Source organism: Cyrtonyx montezumae, unplaced genomic scaffold (genome assembly GCF_038088225.1).
Source record: "Cyrtonyx montezumae isolate F1298 unplaced genomic scaffold, pur_monq_1.0 scaffold_6, whole genome shotgun sequence".
NCBI lineage: Eukaryota > Metazoa > Chordata > Aves > Galliformes > Odontophoridae > Cyrtonyx > Cyrtonyx montezumae.
Genome location: NW_027072067.1, coordinates 2,060,388 through 2,083,899, shown reverse-complemented (window position 1 = coordinate 2,083,899; position 23,512 = coordinate 2,060,388). Strand labels below are relative to the sequence as shown.

At 42.8% G+C, this 23,512-nt stretch overlaps 1 protein-coding gene across 1 annotated transcript in view; it reads right to left on the bottom strand.

Moving 5' to 3' along the window:
• DOCK3 (dedicator of cytokinesis 3) overlaps nucleotides 1-2,328 on the bottom strand; it is a 196,392-nt gene extending 194,064 nt beyond the window's left edge. Inside the window, exon 1 of the mRNA XM_065749928.1 lies at nucleotides 2,173-2,328. Within this exon, the coding sequence (XP_065606000.1) occupies nucleotides 2,173-2,209 (37 nt within the window). The 5' untranslated portion in view covers nucleotides 2,210-2,328. The remainder of the gene's footprint in view (nucleotides 1-2,172) is intronic.
• Nucleotides 2,329-23,512: the final 21,184 nt, after the last annotated feature.

The window sequence follows — 23,512 nt, the reverse complement described above, 5'->3', positions numbered from 1 at the left end:
TCCCAAGCAATTTTGGAATATCTTTGCTGCAAAAGTACGTGAGGAGTTGTGAGCAAGATGGGCAGTGCTGCAGGCATCTGAGGCTGCTTCAGCTGCAGCTAGAGAGGCACGAGAACTTCAGAACTGCCAGAAAGCTGCTGATGTTCCATCAATAACTTTAATGAATTCTCATGCAGTAACGAGTCGGCGTAGCTGTGAAGCGTGCCAGTGCGTGACAAATGTCTTCTCAAACTCTTTGAAAGCCACTTCAGAATACAAAACCCTTCTGTGTCAATATGCTGAGAGGGGAAATATAGTATCTTCCTGAAAAAAGTCCACATAAATGACACGGTGTCACAGTTCCTCCGACGGTATTCCACATTCACAATACCCCACAACGCACTGAGAGTTAAAGAGGTAACGCTGCAGTTTTGTAGACTGTCGTATTTCGCGACTTGTCGTCCAGGGTGAGATGAGAGGAAGGCACAAATCAAGAGTTACTTCCAATACATAGAACTGCAGCCAGATTATCTACACTGTGGCACAGTGTCACTCTGCCAAGAACACGGAGCAGGCAGCTGGGCCTGCCCAGGGGCACCGCTGTCTCACCAGAGCTGCATGTTGTGTTGGGGGAGTTAGCAAAGTATTTTTATTCCCCCCAACTGAGAAACGCACAGTGCCTCAGTCCAGAGGTACATCAGAAACATTTCAGAGCTTGAGAAGTGCATGGATAGAAGTACACAGGGTTTCTTGGGATGGACAGTGATAAGCAAATTAATAAAGCCGAAGATGTAAGCTCACACCACTAACTCATGCCAAGAAAATTCCTTTAGCACACATTCTTTTGTTTGTGAAACTACAATAACTCAAATCAGCAAGATTTCAAGAAATCTAAACCTATTTTGCTTCCTCTTGTTTCTTCTATTGTTTTTTTTTTTTTTTTGGCAACATATCCCCCAACAACAAAATTTCTCCTATACCTCCTGCAGCAGAGTGCACCCAACAAGCGAGGCCCAACAGCCCTCCCCACGGAGCACAGTCCCCCACCTGTGGTACCGAGCTCCTGAAACCAGCCGGGTTTCCCACCCGCCCTCAGTGGCCAAGCAGAATGCAAACCCCAAAGTCCCAGTGCCCACCATGCCAGCATCTAACAGCAGGGAAAAATGACCGCAGAACAGAGAACCAACACGAGCAAGTTCCCAACACCCTGCATCCTCCAAAACCACTACACAAAGCACAACACAATTTGCTGGTTTTACATAATCCTGGTGATTACATATTGCCCTACAGAACACACCACACTTGATGTCTTTAAAAAAAAAAAAGAAGCGAATTGCTAATTCATCTGTGTATTACAGAAGATGTGTGGGACGCACCACGCCAAATGCTGGCTGCACAGAGTGCAGAACTAATCAGAAGCATTTCGATGCATTCTGCTGCTTGCTGGCACGTTCAGAGTTTGCTTTAAGCATCACCAGCATTGCGACTTCAAGCTGTGTGCATGCCGCCAGCCCAAAGCCCCTGAAAGCAGTACGGGGCCGATCTTTGCAGCAAGTCAGAGGGTGTTTTTCATATCGACAGAAACCGATGACCACGACCCTCCGTGAAACTTAAAATACGCTATGTAAGCCATTGCTAACTATGCTCTTAATGAGATGTTCAGGAAGCAGATCAGGTTTTTATTACGATTACACAGCGAACCATTTAAAAACACGCTAAACCAACATAAAAACCAAGCGCGCGGTTTCTTTTGGGGATGCACGGCGCTACCACACCTACCAGAAACCTCCCACCGTGTTCGCGGCCCTAACATTGAAAACACACACCCAAAAAAATTAAAGCAAAAAACAAAAAAACCCAAACCCGGCGGCGGTGCCCTCAGATCGGTGCACCCGAGCGGTGGGCAGCAGGGGAAGGGAAGGGGACCGTCCCCGCGCCCCCGGCCCGGCCGCTCCCGCCGCAGGTGCACCACTGCCGCCCCCTAATGACACCGCCGCGGAGCCCAACTCCACATAAACAACACCGCGGCGGATGAAGGCGCGGAGGAACGCGGATCGCGCACGCGGGGGACGAAGGGATGAGCGGCGCGTCCTCTTCCCGGCGGGCGCCATCGGGCCCCGGAGCATAGAGCCCCGAGGCCGGGCACGGCGTCCAGGAGGGATGGCAGGGCAGCGGGGTGGGGGGGAAACCTACCCACGCCGTATTTCTCCTCCTCGGTCGGGCTCCACATGCTGCTGGCGCTGCGGCGGCCGCCGGCCGCGGGTCCCCTGGGCAGAGCGGGGCTGGCGGGCGGGAGCTGCTCATGGAGCGGGGGCGGCTGCTGCTGCTCCTCCTCCTCCTCTTCCCTCCTCCTCCACCTCCTCCTCCCACAGCGGGGGCGCCGCAGCGCAGCCCCCGCCTCAGGCTGTCCGCGCCCAGCGGGTGCCGGCCTGAGGGGGGTTGGGGACTGAGAGGGATGGGATGGGGGGGGGCGGGGGGAGGTCGTCCCCCTCCCGCCCGCCCGCGCGCAGAGCGGCGGCGGCCGCGCTTCACCTCAGCCCCCGCCGCCGGCCCGACGGTTCTCCCAGCGCGGCTCCCAGCCCCGCTGCCGCTCCTGTCGCCGTCGTCGTCGTCGTCGTCGTCGTCGTCGTCGCCGCCGCCGAAGGACTCGGGCTGCCGCGCCCCCCCCGGCCGCTGGAGTGCTCCGCGCACGCGCAGCTCGCCCCGCACCGCCCTCCCGTTCCCTTTCCCTCCCTTCCCGCGCGAGGCGCGAGGCGTGGGGGCGGGGCTGGCAGCGTCGGGCCGCCTCTGCTCAGCGCAGTGCCCGTGTTTGTGTGGGTCGGTGTTCTGTGAGAACCAGGACTGAGACCAACCGACGGGCTATCATTCTTTTATAAAGCACTGAAACCATAGGGGGATGGGAGCTGAGGGCAGCCAAGTGGGTACAGCGTGGGTTGGGTCTCTGCTGCTCACGAGGAACATCCTGCATGGCGGGGTGGGTTCTCTCTTGGCTCCCTCGTTACAGAGCAGGAGTGGATGTCCTCCACACAGGCCGTGTTCACCCCGCTGCTCTTCCAGAACATCTCCCACGTTACTGTGACTGCAGAAGTTCCTCCAGGTGTATCTGCACCTCCAGAGGACTTGCTATGGAGATCTGTAACCCAAACGCTTCAGCACATAAGGTTGGCCCTGGAGTAAAAGCAGAGCTAGGAAGCACAGCTTTCTGACAGCGAGAGCACCAGCCCCTAAGGGGGACCAGATTTGTAAAGCACTGACCAACTTGTTTTTTATTTTTTTAATGGATTTCCAAAGCTTCTACGGTCCTGGCCAAACAGGCGTGTTGCCCAGCGACACGTTATCTTTCCGTAAAGCCTAAATCTGCATTCCCCGCAACATATTAAAACCTGAAGTATGTGATTCAAAGTGTTGTGTGTATCTGACATGTTGATGGCTGGCAGATTAGCAGCTTTTCTCCACCTAGAGCCTTCCCAAAGCCTCAGGAAGGAAACAACACTCTCCACACAGCATTTTCAGAAACCTTTGGAACTAAATTGCTTGATGTCAAGTCTTAGAAGTGCACCAAACTTGTTAATAATCTAACTTCAGATGCACCCAGCACTTTTTATAGAGTATCTCTTCTATCATTATGTAATAAAACAGAATGAAAGTCATCAATTTGCACTACAGAACTTAGGTTGCTGTGGAAACCTTCATTATTTATCTTTTTTAAGTTCCTGTTGAAAACTTCCTTTTCAACACTGAACACGGCTAGCTTTCTCTATAGGTTTTTGTTTGCTTTTGTGATGTTGGTTTTTCTTTTCCCGTACAGAGAACAAACAGAAAGCAGCCAATAAATGAGTATGCTTTACATTATTGATGTAGAAAAAACAATTTATTCAATCACGTCTTAATTCAGATCCATATTAAGGCATATATATTTACAATAGCTTCATTACTTTGCTTGGTGAGGCACTCCCACAGCATGCAGAAATAACTTTCTGAAGGGACAAAAAACTGGCACTGAGTAGCATGTGTTGGAGATAGACTGCTGCTGGTATTGAGAATTTAAGATTACTTTTTTCAGCAATAAGTACCTGTTCATCTCTTGCTAGTACTGAGAGCAGGAAACTCTGCAGTGACAGGAATCAGTCAGTTCTTCCCAGTTTCCTCATTCTACAGCAGTTCTTGGATTCTTCTCTGCCAGCTGGCCAGCAGTGAAGCAGATCCCTTTCTGGCTTGAGGAAAGAAAGAAAAAAGAACAAAGAAAAAAGAAAACCCACAATTTTCTTCAACATGCATCCATGTCCAAATTCACTCTTTCCATCACAGTAAATACAAGATACAGGTGGAGTTGGGAATGCTAGGACAGAACCTTGTGAAGTTCAATAAACTTGAGAAATACGCAGAGGTCTATGAGACTGCTGAGAGAGCAGGACCTGCAAGGAACTAAAAACACACAAACATTTTGCTTGAAGGCAACTGTGATTTTCATTTCCTCATCATGGATGAGTAAATGATAGCATGAACAGTTAGTGTCCTATTGATGACAGATGACTTGTAGTATGTACTACTCATGTCTGTCCGACACTCTTTCTGCACTGCTGTTGGTTGTGTTTACTTTTGAGTAGTCACTAGCATGGTGCTTGACCTGCTTAAGAAGAAACAGGCAGTGCATTTGACTGTAGAGTCACCAGAATGCACGTTTGCAGAACTTAAAGTTACCAAAGGTATTTACATCTGTTCCTCTGATAAATGTGTTTGCCAGTTTAGTGAGTCTCCTGTCACCCCTACATACATACTGACTGCTCTGGTAAATACTCTTAGCCTAAGTGTAGTGCAGAACAAACATCTCATCCTGTAAGGAGGCAGAGGCACTGGTGTCCCAGTAGTCCCAGGATCATCCACATGCAAAAGGACAGATCACAGTGAACGGCGATATTGTGCCAGGCTGCAAAACAGCTTTCACTTCCATCTTCTACCTCTCAACACAGCTGACTTCTGCAACCTCAATATCCATACTGTTCCATAAAGCACAGGAAAAGCATAATAATATGGTGTGAAGATAAGCAAGAAATGTGGAGGTTTATATGTCCAAATTTTTTTTATGAGCTGTTTTTAGTTTTTCCTATTGTAATACACAGTTCGAAACCATAACAACAGAACTGGAATCCAATGCCTGCTTCATTAGATTGTTTAGATGGTTCAAAGGTTTTGTTGAAATTAACTTCAGCAATCAAAGTATGGTTTGCATCTTCTCTAAATGACAGAGCTTTTATAAGAACTTAGGCCAGTGGACATCATGAATCCCAAATGTAAATGCTTTTCAGAGTAAGGCAACAGCCCCTTAACTTCTGAGTTTTTGTTGCTAAACTTCTGTGTTGTACCATGCAGAAACAATGACAAACACACACTTTGAGGCCTTTTTTATTGGAAAAGACAACTAAGGAAGAAAAAGCATTAATCATTTTGAATAACTGTTCCTAAAAGTTATTTAACAACGACTGTGTACAGGAGCTGTTATGTCAGGAATGCCGGGAGCTGCTTACGGTTATACTACAGCAGGTGCAATTGTCCTTATCCAAACAATACACATTAACGTTCAACACGGTATTAATTAATGTACATCTTGCACCGTATCATCTTGCTATAATATAATTTAGATGTGAGAGACAGCTGTCTAGAGAATGGAGAGATTTGACATAGTTTCTTTCTCTTAAATAGATCAAGGGAACCGCGCAATCCTTTTGAATGCTGTGCAAGGGACAATGGAAGGGCAGAGTGCAGAGAGCAGGGGGTCTTATACCTCCCTGCAAGCAAATTCTTCTCAGGTGTCCCAGCCTTACTGTGTCATGCAACATATAACCTTCTGCCCTCCTTTTCACCTAACAGCATCTCCAAACCTTTCTCCCCATTCTCAGGCTATAGATGTTGTCACTTTATTTATTTGAATATTTATTTATTTATAATAAAATATTTATTTATAATAATATTTATATTATTGCTGCAACCCCCTGCTCTACACACATAGCCCAGATTCCCCACTATAAGAGAAAATCCGGGATGAATTCTAACCCTCTCTGACAAACAAATTTTTTGCTTACATTACTTTCTTTCCTTCACTTGAGGTTCCAGCTTTACATGTTTGTTTCTTATGTAGTTCATATTCTCCTCCTGCTGGTAAGATGGCTTAAGCCATTAAACAACTTGGCTTCCCATTGAATTATAAATTCCTCACCTTGCAGGAAGAACCAAAACGATCTGAAGCAAATACACTCCAGCACCATTTGCCACATCCTGCAGGTCCTTTTGAAACACAAAGTTTTTCTCCTCTGTACTTCAAAGTGGAGGTTCACATGTCCCAGAAACCGAGTTGTTCTTTTTTGATGAAATAATCTTCTGAAACTTTTAAGCAGGGAGTCTCAGTTCTTGAGGTATGGATCCCAACGACATTATTTTTCCTCTAGCATAAGGCCCTCTTGTGAACTAAGCCACCACACTGCAAATCTAAAATGTAGCAAATGACACCAATTCATTTCTTTTTTTAAACACTTACCCATTCCAGTGTTCACGTCCCACAACCTCATTCACCTGTATATTCTTTCATCAGGACAGCGATTGCTTAGGACAACCCCAAACCATCACAAGACACATCTGACAGTTACAAACGTGACTTTTCTCCAGTTGAAATATTGCTTAAAAAGAAACTATAAGAACAGGAAAGAACGAGACTTGTGTAAGAACAGAGATGGATCAGTGTTTTTATGCCAACATGAAACTGTAAGTTTCTATGTTGCTTGGCTACAAGGTGTCTGAATTAAGTCAGACAAATATTTTATTTTATAGTGTTTTATGCACAGAAGTACAGAACGGATTGACTAACACTTCGATACCAATAGCATGCATCAAGTGTAACTATGAAAAATCAGTGCAGGTGGTAATTTTTCAGTCACTGGGACCTTTATTTATAATACACCACAGCTCGTGCTGAATAAACATTTTCCTGTACTAAGGAAACAGAATACCTTGCCCTTCAGTTAGTAAAAAGGGACATTTCTCATGTGAACCCTCGTGTGCCATAAGTCACAGAATCACAGAATGGCAGTGGGCAGAGTTCAGCAAGTCCAGCTCCCGTGCTAAAGCAGGTCCCTGCAGTAGGGTAATACTTAGAGGAGGTCACATACTTAAACTATTTGAGGAGAACACTATTGCAGCCCCATTCTCACCTACATACCCTTATATTCTCACTGCAGTGAATTATCTATTAAAAGAGAGAGAAAATAAAGCATTAATTAGCACTATTGTGACAAACTGATACCTTTTCCTATTAATTCCCTCTAATGTTCAGGGTATAAGAAGCACTACCAAAGCAGCAATTAGCTCCTGTCATTTCTGAAATGAGAGTTCAGAAATATTTGCAAACTCCACTTGTGAGCATGTTTGGGTTTTTTTGTTTCTTTGTTTTGTTTTGTTTGTTTGTCTATTTTCCTGGACTTTCACTTCTGATTTTAGACATTTCTCATGTTATGTTTATGTATATCCCTTGAAAGATACTTTGACTGTAAGAAACTGAGTGAAACCACTTGAGCAGCAGCTTCATGGGTCCTGAAAGTCCTCCAGGGCTGCTGCCTCAGAGGCTGACTTTAACTACAATCCCTAGCCGAGTCTCTACAGATGAACGCAGTCATATTTATTGGTGCATGTATTTACTTATTTAAGTGCTCTCTCTAACGGTGTTGCATTGTTTAGGGACAAACGAACCTTGGTTCATAGAGAAGAGCGACTAGAGCCTTAGCAGCTTGCTCTGTACCCTTTGCACACACTGCTGAGTGTGGAAAGGGAGCGGGTTGATGCCCCTCTGAGCTGGCTGGAGGGTGCGGGCAGGATCACCTTGCTGCCAGCTCGCTGTCCGCAGCTCGGGTGACCCCTCTCGCACAGCGAGACGCGGAGCAGCGGCCATTTTGCGGCGCGGTGCGGAGCTGTGCGGTGCGGAGCTGTGTGCGGTGCGGAGCTGTGCGGTGCGGAGCTGTGTGTGGTGCGGAGCTGTGAGCGGTGCGGAGCTGTGTGCGGTGCGGAGCTGTGTGCGGTGCGGAGCTGTGAGCGGTGCGGAGCTGTGCGGTGCGGAGCTGTGCGGTGCGGAGCTGTGAGCGGTGCGGAGCTGTGCGGTGCGGAGCTGTGTGCGGTGCGGAGCTGTGTGCGGTGCGGAGCTGTGCGGTGCGGAGCTGTGTGCGGTGCGGAGCTGTGTGCGGTGCGGAGCTGTGCGGTGCGGAGCTGTGTGTGGTGCGGAGCTGTGAGCGGTGCGGAGCTGTGTGCGGTGCGGAGCTGTGTGCGGTGCGGAGCTGTGAGCGGTGCGGAGCTGTGTGCGGTGCGGAGCTGTGTGCGGTGCGGAGCTGTGTGCGGTGCGGAGCTGTGAGCGGTGCGGAGCTGTGCGGTGCGGAGCTGTGAGCGGTGCGGAGCTGTGAGGTGCGGAGCTGTGCGGTGCGGAGCTGTGTGCGGTGCGGAGCTGTGAGCGGTGCGGAGCTGTGCGGTGCGGAGCTGTGTGCAGTGCGGAGCTGTGAGGTGCGGAGCTGTGCGGTGCGGAGCTGTGTGCGGTGCGGAGCTGTGTGCGGTGCGGAGCTGTGCGGTGCGGAGCTGTGCGGTGCAGTACGGAGCAGCCCGGGGCGCTCTCCATGGTGCTGTCGCGGGCGGGCGGCACTCGCGGCCCGGCACGGCTGTGCTGCCTTCAAGACGCGCAAGTCCTCTCCCTCGGACTGCACCTCTGCTCCACTTCCCCTCCTTCTAGCAAGGGCACAGTGTCCTCTTTCCACGCCTCCGTGTTTTAATGAGGAAAGCACAAGCGAAGCGTGTTGGTCTACCCACGTGCTGAAGGACCAACAGGCTGCTCTGTGTCTGGCCATCACTATGACCTGTACAGAGTGTATGTTCTTATCTGGAAATTAAGCTGGCATCAACACAAATGACAGGAAAAAAAGGAGTTTAGAAATACTGACACGACTAATTTCAGGTCCTGATGGACTTCATTCATTTCTTCATCTCCTTTTTGATCTGTGGAATGCTGGTGCACACAGTTTAGTTGGGGCCATACTGTTCCAGTTCAACTACTGAGAAGCCTGATTGCTGGAATACAGTGATTAGTATTTTCTACTTTTCTCTTGTACGTGTTATTTACATATTTCTATTTTAAAATACATCTGTCCTATAAACTAAACTATAAAATATTTTATTTTTAAACTAAGTACAGTATTGTTTCTGTGCAAACTCAAAATAAATACAGAATACCTTTTGATAATACATAAATATTACAAAGTTTGTGGCTCTTGTTTTTGTTGTTGTTAAATTGAAACAGTTAAAATGTGAAAAGTTCAATACATAGCTAAATCAAGCCTCTAACTGCTAATGTCATGTGCCCAGAAGGTCATGCACTTAACGAACAGAATAATGGTTAAATCTTTGTGCAAACTTTAGATTCCAAAATGAATTTGAAATGTAATTCCTGGGAAAGAGATGACAATATTCTGATGTTTGAGAGAGAGAGATCTCCTGCTTGTGTTTCCAGCATGCCAAGAACATTTCAGTCTTTTATAGATCAAGCCTTTGGAACCTAGTCTCAGTGCATGCTTAAGTCACAATTACATCAACAGACATTCTGCTGTGTCACTTACATTAACTGGAAAAATGAAACAATCAAACAAACAAAAAACCCAAACCAAAAACAAAACAAAAACTGAAATAAATGTATTTTAGGAGTTTTGACCTCTGTAATGAAACCAAGCAGAATCTTGAGCAGAATAAAATAAAGTAGGAACATTACTTGACATGGCAGAAAAAATTAGTTAAGAATAAGAATTACATAAACTGATGTGACTCTGAGAAAAAAACTGAAGTTAAATGAAGCATCTGAGGCACGGCCTCGGGTGTGAACGATCCAAATCATTTATTATACGTTCTAACATCCCTTGTATGCATTCACAAGTTTTCTCTTTCAACTTTTCCACCCACATTTACATGTCAAGAAAACATTCCACAAACACTCCTTAACTGTGCATGCAGGACTTATCCAGTCAGAGTCATGAGTTGTCCCAAGCCATGCCTTCTTCAATCCAGTCAGGGTAGTTAACACACAGCCATCATGTAACTTGACTGTTTTTCTCTCCTGGAGCCTTCCTTGATTCTCAGTATTCCTTTCTCATGCCATTTATCTTGCTGTACAGCATCTGCTCTTTCTTGAATCCTAACAGTTACTGTTAATCCACCTGATCTACTTATATCAAGCTCTGAAACAGAATCAACAAAGTGACCAGAAGCTGATTCATCTACGTAACAAAAGCATGGACACCTCATGAGCATAACAAAGTAATCAATGATCTCAGAAATATGCTCTCATCCCTGAATTTAGTACATAAAATAGGGAAGGGACTCCTAATATGCCTAACAATCTCTTATCAGAACAACATCCATATGTCCCCTCCAGTGTTGAATATTCGTTTTTCCTTAACGGTGTTCCTGACATCCTTGTAATGGAATTCTGAAGTTTCTTATAGTTGCTGAACAAGCAAAAAGGACATAGATTAAAGTCAAGTCCTCCCAGCCTCTCCCCCAAATACTTTAAAGCTCGGTGAACAATCCTGATGTAAACTCAAGCAGTAAAGACTTAGCCTAGAGCTCCTCAAGATGCTGTCTAGCTGTTGCAGACATACAAACAGCAGCTCAGTCTGTAGGAGAGGTACTTTCCTGAAAAACAACAAAAAACGTCCTCATATAATGCAGTGTCAGAATCAGTGAACAGGAGAAAAAGTCTTGGTTAAGCAGACTATTTCCACACAGAGGGGAAAAAAAAGAAGTATTGTGCAGATGCTAATTAAAAACAAAGAGTATATTCTTCACCTCATGCAAACCTGTGCAATAAAAAACTTTAATTCTTTATGTAGCTATCAACATACTAAATAAGTAGCATTGTACCATCCCTTAGCATAATTGTTTGTCAGAAACAGAAGTGCACAATTCTCCAAGAAAGCTCTCAGTAACACATTCCACCTGGAGGCAGGCTGTCGAAAGAGGAAGGTATACTCATATTGTGGTTTTCAATGAAAGGCACAAAAATCTCAAACACCAAAAGAGGTAGAAAACTTAGCATGATCACTGAGAAACCAAGTATGACCCAAGTATTGCTTCAGACACTTTTTTTTTTAAGTATAAAGGCAGCATCCATTAATAAACCCATTAATTCCCCCAAGGGAAATGGAAGATTGAAATCTTGAGAGAAGAGTTTGCAGAAGTTATTTTTTCAGTCATCTTTTTTCTTACAAAGCATGACACACTGCAGAGGATGGACTCAGAAGATTTGTTTTTCATTTACAAATTTATTTATGATTTATAAATTATTCATCATGTCACATTGCCATTGAGTTTTGTGTTGGCCATGGACACTGCTACCTTTCTACACAGGATAAACAAGCACATACTTGTTTAGTAGCACTAAACCCAGCAACAAATACAAAAATACATCATGCCATTCATCCAGAGCACAACCATACACCGCAAACAGATTCTTGTCTAATTGAACATGTTAGTAATTGAAAGTTAAGATTCAGGCAATTCTTAATAATTCCCTTTATGTCCCTATTAGCAATGTCTCCAGGATCTTGGATTCAATGTGCACTGTTACAAACTACTCACTGTTGGCAATTATGAAACTGCAGATTTTGATATAACTTCTGCATTTTCCTATTTCCCATTTCCTACTTGTTTTTTTTTTTGTTTGTTTGTTTGTTTTTTCTTTTGGTGCCTACTCTATCTCTCAGTCCCCACTGCAGGTTCAGAATATTATTTTGTTCTCACAATGCTTGACTGTATTAGCTTGAGTTGAACTGTGGCAGCTGTTCCTTGTCACCCTCTACACTAGATGCATTCAGCAGAGATTTGGCATTTCAAAGCCACTGTCTGGAGGAGCTAATGGCAGGATTTGGAGAGGACAGGTAATCTTCCTCTAATACTAATTCCATTGCAAACTGGTAAAACCTGTAGTTCAACCTCAAATATAATATAATAAAATAAAATTACTATCCCTTACCAGCTAGATTAGAATTCACATTAATTGTTGCAGTATTTTTTATTAGACCAACTCACTCTGAGGAATGGATCAGACAGATTATTGGGTGCAAAATCTGCTGAAGAAATTGTTATTGAAACTTCTATCAGTGCCTATGAAGAGGCAAGAATTTATTACCCAATGATAACGTTATGACTGGAGTTACAAAATACTGTGTATCCCTAAAGAATAAAACATAAAAATTATAACTAATAAAATAAGAAATGAAAATAGACATATATCATATGTGATTCAAGTAAAGTATTTTTCTGTTGTGGGTAAGATTACAGTTCGAATGACTAATAATTAAACTGTATGTCTGCTGTATCATTTAAAATGATCTAATGAAAACATCTGAGAATAATGATGATGAAAAGTGGTAAAAACAAATTACAGAAATAAACTGCAGCAATATAAACATACTATTATGAAACAAGGACAGGATAGGTTAAAGAAATGTAGGTAGCACAGACAAACAGAATTTCCAAGACAAAATAATCTGGGGGAATGATAAGCAAATAATGAGTATGCTCAAGATTTTCAAGAGCATTCCAGAATTGGGTTCAATTAAAAAAATAATGCTATGTCTTCCAGAAATTGTATCAGTATAGGATCTGATTTCCAGACAGAAACAGGAAAATCAGTGTTCCTGTCAGCAGTGTCATTCATGTCCTCGTTAGTGTGAGAGTTGCCAGACTTCTCTTCCAAACGTCTTATGACTTCACATGAAGTGATACTGTTGTGAATGTGGTTTTGATTTGCAACGTGGACATTATGAAAGAGTTGATCAAATCACCTTGGAGTGAAGGAACTAAGATGGTTCTATTTAAATGAAATGGTAAACAAACATTGGACTCAATTTTGATTGTAATAGAAGAATCTTTTGGTAACTATGGTAACTGTTTACTGAAAATAATTTGGCTGAAAAACTTAGGAACTTAAATAAACTCTATACCTTCATGCTCAACTGAAAGCAATAGATAAGAGTTAATCTGAAATTTGAATGCCGAACAAAGACACATCAGTAAAAAATGGGCTCCGAATGCCATTTGGTGTACATATGAAAAGAAACCACTGTAGAAGGCAAAGGTCAAAGAGTTCAACACAGATTGACAACCTCAGGGCACAAATCTCCAAATTCTAGAATATTTTGACATCTCAGTGTCATGGTCTGAAATATGTTTTTAATTTGCTTAACCTTTTAATTCCAGTCCTTAAATGAGACAGTTTCATTTAAGAACTGAACCAGAGATTCAACAACTATTTTGCTATTACTCAAACATCAGCAAGCAAAGTTTTCAAATGCTTTCGAATGATATGCTAAAGAAAAATACCAAGTATGACAAAACATAAGTTTTATTTAAATATAAAATTACTTTTCAAGATAAAGCTGTACATATAGGATAATCTACAGGTAACCTACCCTATTTTCACTGAGACTCAATGGTATACAAAGTAGAGAACAAAGATAGTAGTGGGGGGAACTGAGTGCTTCAGAGATGCCAATGGGTCCTGAGTCTTCCAGGGCTCTTTCTGAGATAGTATTTTCATGTAGTAGTCATTTCACAGCACTGCCCAAAAGAAGTTTCGGCCTACCTGACTTTTTCCTGCTGTAACCATCCACAAGGTAGGTCCAGGAGCTGAAGGATGTGACCAAAGTTACATTCATCAGTTTGTACGGAAGCCTACTTGTTCTTCCCAAACAGAGAACATGACCAATGCAAAGAATATCCTTGTATAGACAGTTCAGCAGGAATTTCATAGAATACCATAAAACAAAAATCTGCAACCAATGAAACATCTACTGATGGCAGCCAAAAGCAGCTGTGAACCCTTCATCACATTACAAATGTAACACTAGAAATGATCCTATAAAACTGCAGTGAACTACAACAAATATGTCCATATAAAGTTAGCTTGCTTACAACAAAGTAAGTCAGGCAGGATTTGGCTGAGCTACCTGAATTTAAGAAGTTGCATTTTAGTGTTTTATTCTAAATACATATTTATGGGAACGGCAGCATAGAAAATACTTTATTTGAAAGCCAACCACAGCCATCTGATTTGCTCAAGCAAGTTATAAACCAGAGATGAATCCTACACAAAGGAACTTCGCTCTGAAGCTATACACTTCCAGAAATGGCTTTCACTAATTCAGATCTTTACAATCCACAAATGCCTAATTCACTAGGATTATTTGTTGAAGTATTAAAAAAGTTTTCTATTTACAATGAATATGAATCAGGGGAGGTTTCCCTCTTAACGTCATGTAAATGTGTTAGCTAAAGTGCCTTTGGGACTGAAGTATAATAATACTGAAAAATATAATGGTAACTATCATCCCTAAAATACCATTATTGTGCATCTTCAGCATTACATATCTATTAAAGATTAATACAACCCTATGAAGATTTTATTACTGCTACTAGCAGTAGCTCAGTCCAGACAACTAGAATGAAGCAATCAGACCATAAGCAGCTATATAACTAATCATAACAAACCTCATTGTGTTTACAAGTCTCAGTGAGGGCAACGTGGAGCTTGGATGGATTCAGATGAAAGGGGAAACTGCTATTACTAACTAACTGAAATCTAATCTTACCACATAGTTCTGCATTCCTTCCATAACATAACATACAGTGCCAACTTCTGGTATCCATCCTCTCCCCCCCAAAAAAAAAAAGAAATCTGAAAGGTTCAAGAAAAAAAGCTGAAAGAATAATCTTATGTTCTGAAAAAGAAAACTTCCTGGCACAGAGGTTTAAAGAGATCTGTCTCGTTAGCTTTATCAAAGAGATGGGTAAGACATGATATGATCAGAGTCTGTAAGTATATACACAAGGAGATCTCTGATAGCTCCTTAAAATCTAGCAGATAAAGGCATTATAAGATCAAAAGACTCAATGCAGATGACCTATTAAGACTGGAATAGGTGTAGATTTTTAATCAAGGGAGAATTGTTAGAATCTAACAAAGGATGCAAAAGATTCTTCATTGCTTTAGTTTTTCACTCTAGGATGGCTTTAACTTGAAAAAACAAAGAAACATTCAATAAATGCAAACACGAAGGTCAGTGCTGATGCAAATTGGTGAAATATCTTGGTGAAATACTTAACACTTGTGGCTTTTATTTTGTTTGTTTGTTTTTGTGGTAGGTAATTGGTACCATTCTCTACATAACAAAATATTGAGTAGGTGACCTCATCTCGATTTTATATTTGTTACTGAAAATGAAAACACATGTATGCAAATATACTGTAACATCATAGAATTATCACAGGATCATAGAATATCCCAGTGAAAGTGACTCACAAGGTTTGCAGAATGATTGAGGCTGGAAAGGACCACTTGAATTCATTTAGTCCAAACCCCTGCTTCAAGCAGTGTCATCTAGATCACACTACCCAGGATCACATTCAGATTGAAGGAGAGCCCACAGTCTCTCCTGCAGCTTGTTCCAGTGCTTTGTAACTTTCAAAGTAAAGTTTTTTGTCATGTGCAAATGGAACTTCGAGTGTTACCGTTTGAGGCTGTTATCTCTTATCCTGTTGCCAGGCACCACAGAAAACAGCCTGGCCTCATAGTGTTGATACCCTCCCTTTAGATATTTTTAACACATTAATAAGGTCCTCTTTCAGTCTTCTCTGGGCTAAACAGGCCCAATTCTCTCAGCCTTTTCTCATAGAGAGATGCTTCCTTCTGGACTTCCTGAACCTCCAGGATTCACTGTTACAGAGGGCTGGTCTCAGAAGTGAAGACTGAAGCAAAGAAGGCATTCAGTAACTGACTTCTCTGAATTCTTGGTCTCCAGAGCACCTGCCCCATTCAGCAGCAGGTCCATGTTTTTCTAGTTTTTCTTTTGCTCCTGATATATGTGAAGAAGCCCATCATCTTGTTCTTTACAGTACTTGTCAGTTTAAATTCTAAACGGGCCTTAGCCTTTTCTGTCATGTCTCTGCATACTCAAACAACACCCCTATCTTACTCCCAAGTGGCCCATCCTCTTTTCCACATTCTGTGCACTTCTCATGGTTTCCTTGCTCATCCATGCAGGTCTCCTGCCTTGCTAGACTTCTTACTAGTGCAGATGCACTGACTCTGAGCCTGGAAGATGATGTTTGAATACTGACCTTCTTTCTTGATCTCCTCTTCCTTCTAGGACCTGATCCCATAAGATTCCTCCAAGCAGGTTCCTGAAGTCCAACCCTGAGCTTCACTGCGTGAGCTGATTCACACAGAAACACTGAAACCCAAACCATATGGCTAAGAATGGCATCCCAATGCATCCTGAGCTGCAACAGAGCAGGACCATGCCCACCACCCTCCAGGGCAGAGCCTTTTCCTGACCCCCACCTGACATCTCCATGCCATTCCTTCGGGTCCTGTCACTGTCCCCAGAGAGCAGAGCTCAGCACTGCCCCTCTGCTCCCTGTGAAGAGCTGTAGACCTTCTCACAGTAAATGACAGAGATGTTATTATAAAACTATATTGTTGGATGCTGTATTTTATCTTTATTTTTATTTTACGGAAACAAAAATTAGAATTAAAAACATTTTTGTATCCTTTCTCATAAAAAAAAGTGACTTCAAGTCAAGGAAGAGAAGCCTCATTATAAATTGCCTGAAACTTTTTTGGAATTTTTGCAGCCAGGAAAAAATATTTTAGCTCAGATCCCATGATTTTTCCTATTTTTGTCGTTCAGAACTTCCTTCCAGGCTTAATAAGCTAAAAGATGCTACAGACACGACAACTCTCACTGGCATGTTGACAGACTGTGCTCAGCCTCAGTGGGCAACACCACCTACATTTGGTATTAAAGAGAGAACTACAGGTTTACCTGTTCATTTAAGAAATAGAGCTGTCTGAATCTGCTCACAGATTTGGAATGGCTGAACGAATCCTGGAAATTATGGCACTGCAAGCAGGGTGTGAGTGAAATGGTGAACGCTGACCAGTGAAATTCACAGGTACTAGCAGTTGTCAAAATTCACAGCTGCAATGATATCCTACTTAACCATCACATACATTTATATTTTATCAGGCTGTTCACATGCCTGATCCTCCCTGTCTGCCTATCATCAACTCTCAGTCTTGGTTTCTCCATGTACTTCTCAGCTGTGACTCCTCTGCTCCAGATTTAGCACAGGAGTGGAATGGAGGACCTGACTCTACCTCTGAGGAATAGGATGAGGGACTTTGTCCCTCCTTTTCCTGTCCTATTCATACAAGCAAAGTGAAGATCAGTATGACCCTGCCTCTCTCTGCTTTCTAGTTCTGATGAAATGGTGCTAGGGCTGGCAGGGCCTTGGTGCACAGTTTGCTGTCACAGTCCTATCTCCCTGGTGGAACAGGGCGCTGAGTGGCACACAGTGGTGCCCAGCATTTGCCAAGCAAATGGGTCAAACTGCAGAACAACTCACTGACTTCTGCTCCAGCCTTCACACACATGTTCTTCCATGAGAAGCCCAGCACCTTGCAGTCCCTTCAAACTTCTCTTTGCTTAGGAAAAGGGAAAAGATGTTTTAATACTATGTAATCTCCAACAGTTTTTCTAACTATTTAGTGTTTCTGAGTCATACAATCCTCGAATCAGTTCTCAAGTGGTTAAGACTCAGACAGGCAGACAGAATATACACCTGGGAAGGTAGACAACAGATTTCCAATAAAATCATGACTTTGTGCACACTTTCCAATAAAAAAAAAATGTTTGAGATTCTAAAAGCAGTCACAGTGTTTTTCCATCTGCATACTGGTTCCTGTTGCCTAAAGGATATCCAAAAGCAGCCCAAGGGGCTGCGTGCTACAGTTCCATGGGAAAACACATGGGAAATGAGCAGCCTTTTTTGTTTCATCTCAGCATTGCCCTTCTGAAATATTCCAGGCGTATTTTGACTTGCTGTGCACAACATTCAGATTATGTGTCTCTTTTTCAGTGATTCATTGGGTTAGCTAACGCAGTAGCTGCTCTATGGTTTTTCTTCCAGATTAGTCTGAATCTAATGCAGTATTAACAGGTCAGCTGTCTTTACCAATTACTTACAGGGTTAAACTTTTGCTGTAGCAAAAGCCTCAGTTGAAGCACTATGGAAAAGAGATCAACTCAGGAATTGAGAGCACAAAGCTCACTTTTGTGCAAGACTTTCCAGAACATGATCCTGCTGAACTCAGCTGTGTGTGGAAGAGAAATGCTTGCTTGAATGAGCACACTGCAGCTAGATGACAAGCTCAGAGGCAAATGATTAAATCTGGATAGATGAATCTTGCATTGTCTTTCAGTCCTTGTATGGAGTAAGGTAGAGAACTTTCATAGGAACAAACCTGGCTTGGAACGTAGCTCTGATTGGCAGTGTACCCCATTCATTGGAGGTCTTTGTAGCTGATGGTGAGCCTAACATTTCCTGTTAGCTGCAGCTAGACAGACACCATTACTTGGGAACACACAAAGTCAGGCTGTAAACAGCTTTTCTGCTTCTTCTGTTAGAGGGCTGTCCACCGCACTCTTGGGCTTCAGGCCATTTATCTCACACACTTTTGTTCTCCAGCTGATTAATGGACATTCATAGTTGTTCCTGGAGTTCACAGTCTAGTTCACTTTTCACCAGAAGCAGTCCAGTTTGTGTTGTGAGGCAAATTGCACTAAATGGGAATGATCGACAGATTTACTTCCAAATTGCAAAGGCAGAGGTACTCTGTGGTAAAAAAGAAAAAATGGATCTCAAGCTTGAAATGTTATTTCTTGGTAGGCTCTGAGATAAATATAGTGAGATACAAAATAAAAAGCAGAGAACGTGGAATTGAAATAAAAATATGGCCTCCAACTTTCTAAATTTAGTGTACAGAATTAGGCTTTGTTTTGAAGGCAAATGGATGGACATCAAACCATTAACAAAAGCCTTAGTGGAGATAAGTACTTGTGCTGCAGAGGAGGGTGTGCTGGAAGAGCCTGTGCTGCTGGGAAGGGAACATGTTCTGCCATTCTCCAGGCCACAGTGAAGAGGCGGCTCTGCATACTCCTCAGGCGCCGGTGTCAGAGGTATGGCAGAGATAGATAGCACAACGTTCAGCTGCCCTAGGAGCAGATCTAATAATAATTGAGCAGGGCATTTATCACAGAAAACAGAATGGTAAAATAGTAATTTACAATTAGTTCCAAATCAGGTTAGAGATAAAAATATCAAGCTAATTGGCTTGCCAGGCAATATTGAGCAGAAGAACCCTACAGGATCTCTCGAGCCGTAGTCCTTTACAGAGTAAAGGTGATTTGTATGAAAAACAGCCTTCAAGAAGCTCATAGTGAGGAACAGATAAAAAGGAATTCCTCAAAGAAATAATCACAGCTTTACTACTCCGGTAACAATCATTCACGTGGCTAAAAAGTGCAGTTCATGTAAGGACACCTGTCTGAAGCTCCTGTAGGAAAACTGTTTTCAGGGGTTATGGTTCTGCTCTCTCAAATTTAATCCTGTCCTGAAAGTTGATGTTAGAAAGTATATATTTAATCTCAAATATTGAACTTTTATACTGCACTTCAAAATAGATACAAATTATGTGGCTATCTAGCAAAGTAACCTAATATTTAGCCTTAACAGCTTTAAAGAGGCTACACCTTCATAACTCATCCTTCAAATTTGTTTCACTGAATCGCAGGGTTTGGAAGGGATACCACAAGCTCACCTAGTCCACCCTCCCATCAAAGCAGTACCCTACAGTAGATCACACAAGTCAGCATCCAGCCAGGTCTTGAATATCTCCACAGAAGGAGACTTAAAGGCCCTTTCTGCATTTCTCCTCTTATTTCTAGTCTAGCTTTACCATCGCTTGCAATCCATGTTGGCAAGACATCCCAGCTGAGTTTTGCACTTCATTTCTCAGCTATCTAGAGCCTAGTTACATATTTCAAAGGGATTCCTCATCCCAACTTTGAGAGAACTTGAGAAAATAAAACCTGAGAATTTTCCGAGACAGAGCGTATGGCTCAGCACCAGCAGCTATGGCCAAGTGCTCCAAAATACTCTGCTGAATACCCACCACGCTCAGTGCTTAGATAAATGAGCGTCTGTAGCGCTCTCAGAGAAAACAAGCTTTTCAGAAAGCCTTGACTACATCAAACTGGTTGAATCTATGAAGACTATACAGAATTGAAGTCATTCTGTGACCTGAGGCTGTAGTAAAAATGAATTTAATTAAACAGCTATGGTAGTATATAAATGAGATGTGAATTGCATTTGGGGGAGTATCAAAATGGGAATGTAAATAATTATGGTTTGTATGGAGATGGAGAGAAGAAAATGTAGATTATACAGATGCAGATACTGATTTAAAAAGTTTTGGAGTTTAGAAAGAATTGCCATGGTGCAACCTTAAGTAATGCCTAAATCTTATTTAGAAGTCATGGGTATTGAATTAACATTCAGACGTTTTTATATTTTGCCATTAATTTGGCTGTTGAATAAGCATAAATGTAGCTACCTGAAATAGACTGAGTACATGGTATATAATTCAGTTTCCTCTGACTCTCAGCAGACAGAAGATGAACTGGTGTACATGTAGTTGCAATAGACATGCACATGTAAAGCAGATTCCACATCAAAGAAATTACAATTGAAATAGATTCTGTCATAAAAGCAGAGGCAGTACTATATAATCAAAATAGAGTGGTGGAAAGTATCAGATCAGTTCCATGGTATTCAAAGGTTCTTTCAAGAAAGAATTGACTGAATTGAAAAGTGAAAGAAACTTGGGACATTGATAGAAGTGGATGAAGGGCACTGCAAGGAATAAATACATTTGAGTTGATAACAACTGGCAAAGAGGAAAGGATATTGGTCCAGAGCCATAAGTAGGAGCTGCGTGATGACAGTGGGACACTAAGGAAAGGACAGCATGCAAGATACGGAGAGCTCCTTTGAGATGTCAGAAGGCCTCACTACAGCTCAGGAAACAGAACCTGTGAGAAGGGAGCAAAAAAAAGTAGTTACGATGTAAATTGGAGCCAAAAAGAATTGAAGGAATATAAACCATGAGATTTCACAAAATGCTTGTGACAGGAGTTGCCACGGTGCCCACAGTGAGCTGGAGCTACTGATCTCCTCCATACACGTGCACTGGTGTATGGCGAAAAACACGAGGGATGCTCTGAAAGCAACTGCTCCTATTTTATCGTGTTGGCCCAAGATGGTGGAGGAGGATATTGGTGGAATGGCAGTAGAGACCAAACCTTCCTGCTGCTGTGCCACACATGGCAGCAGTGGGGCAGCCTGACAAAGTGATGTCTGACAAGGAAGGGAATATAAAGCCAATGTGTGGGATTGCATTTCTTCATGCTGAAACAATGGCACCCACTGACATTCACCAGTGCTCAATGAACATTTATGGAGACCATGCAGTGGATGTGAGCACAGTGAGGCAGTGGGGTGGTGTGTTTTGGCAGTGAGACGGTGATAGTGGGTCACTTCTGCTGATGTAGGCTATTATAAGTGTGGCATGTAGACTGTTGGTCATCACTGGTGAAATGTGTAGCTAATGGTGCTGGTGATGTAGAAAAATATTATCTTATAGCTGAGAATTTTCTCTATCAAATAGTGTTACTGTGCTCTTTGCAGCTGTTGTTGTTTCCATGGAAATAAATAGGTGATGTTATTTTCAGAGCAGTCAATGTATCTATGGCTTCATCAGCAGGAATAAACACTTCAGCATGCAGAGGCCAGTGCCCAGTGACTGGCACACACACACACACACACACAGAGTTTTCTGAACTTTCAGAATGAAATAGAACAGTGCTTCTGGAAAAGATATTTCAGCACTGGGACTTGAAAACATCATTAAAATTTCACACAACTATTTAGGAAAAAAATGACTGCAACAAAGCACTTTTACTCAGTCACTATAAATATGAACATGAGGCAGTACTGTAGGACTTCTCTTCTTTGTTTTCTCTTTTAATAGCTGTGGTCACAAGCCTCACTGTATTGTGCTGTTGGGCACGCTTAGACCCTGACCAATTGCTCTTTTGCACAGCCAGCAACCATGTGATTCCAACTCCAAATGTAAGACTAACAGGCTGTTGCACTAAAAGGAAAAGCAAAACATGTCATTAGTGGTCTTTCACTGATCTAATTTAATCAATTTGCAGCTTCAGAAGAAATGAATATGATCCCAGGGAAATTGCCAGAAAGCCTGAGCCATGTACAGCACTTGGAACAAAAGTCTGTCATCATCTGGTGATGTACTGATGCTTTGATTTCCATGCTGAGGATTAAAAACACCTACATTTTCCTAGGTAGCAACTCTGTATGGGAACTGCTGAATCACGGCCTGAACCACTGATAGGTTACCTGAGGTGAGCACTGAGTCAGCCATGGGGGCACAGGTGAAGGTGATATACCTGTGTGATTGGAGGGGGTGGAGCCTGGCTCCACCTCTCCCAAACCCCATTTAAGGGCTGACCACCACCATCTTCTCTTTTGTATTATTTGCATCCTATTTATATAGAACTACTTAAAATATGCCATCATCTATACTATTTCGTTGTGAAGTACCATCCTTGGGAGTTATTTACCCCACAAACCCTCAGCACACATCAGGTTTATTTATTAACACTTAGTAAAAATCACTTATGGCTTTTTCTCTACATTTACAAACTCTTCTAAAGCCGTAGCCACTGCATTAGAATTGCACTGTTCCCTGCATCAGTCAGCTTAAGTCTTAAGAGATGGCTTCTCACCGATCTGCACTCTTACATATGTGCAAATATTATGAACTCCAGCAGAGCAAAAGCAATGCAGTTTCTGAAAGTGTTCATCTGTAGGCTTGGGAGCAGCAGCTGTGCTGCAGGAGGGCACAGAACAAGCAGCTGAGAGTCTCCTGGTGCATTAAGTCAGAGACAGTTGTGAGTCAGAGCCCAAAGCAAGTCATTGACAACTGGCAGGAACAGCATTAACCCTCAGACACTTTCCGTTACAAAGAGAGGCTCCACAGACTTCAGAGCATCACCATTTCCAAGAGCACACTGTGCCAGGGGACTGCCTTTGATGCACACGCAACAAAGGTTTTGATCCAAGGGATTTCACAATACCTTTGTTTGGAACCAGCCAGCTACATAAACCAGGACCTGAGGACTTCAGCCCCAGTAAATGCCAAAGATAGAACCCTGTTGGTTCTTTCTATTCTTTTAGCTCAATTATTTTCTTGAGAAATAACAGTAACATTCCAAAACCAGCATCTTTTTGCCTGCATTTGACAGGTGTGCAAATGTTCAGATGAATATATATTTAATATTTCCACTATGATGAAACAAGAAAATGCTGGAATGGCCTGCCTAGGGAAGTGGTGGAGTCACTGTCCCTTGAGCTGTTCAAGAAGTGTTTAGATGAGGTGCTAAGGGATTTGGTTTAGTAGTTCAGTGGGTAGGGATGGTGATAGGAGGATGGTTGGGCTAGATGATCTTGTAGGTCCTTTCCAACCTAGTGT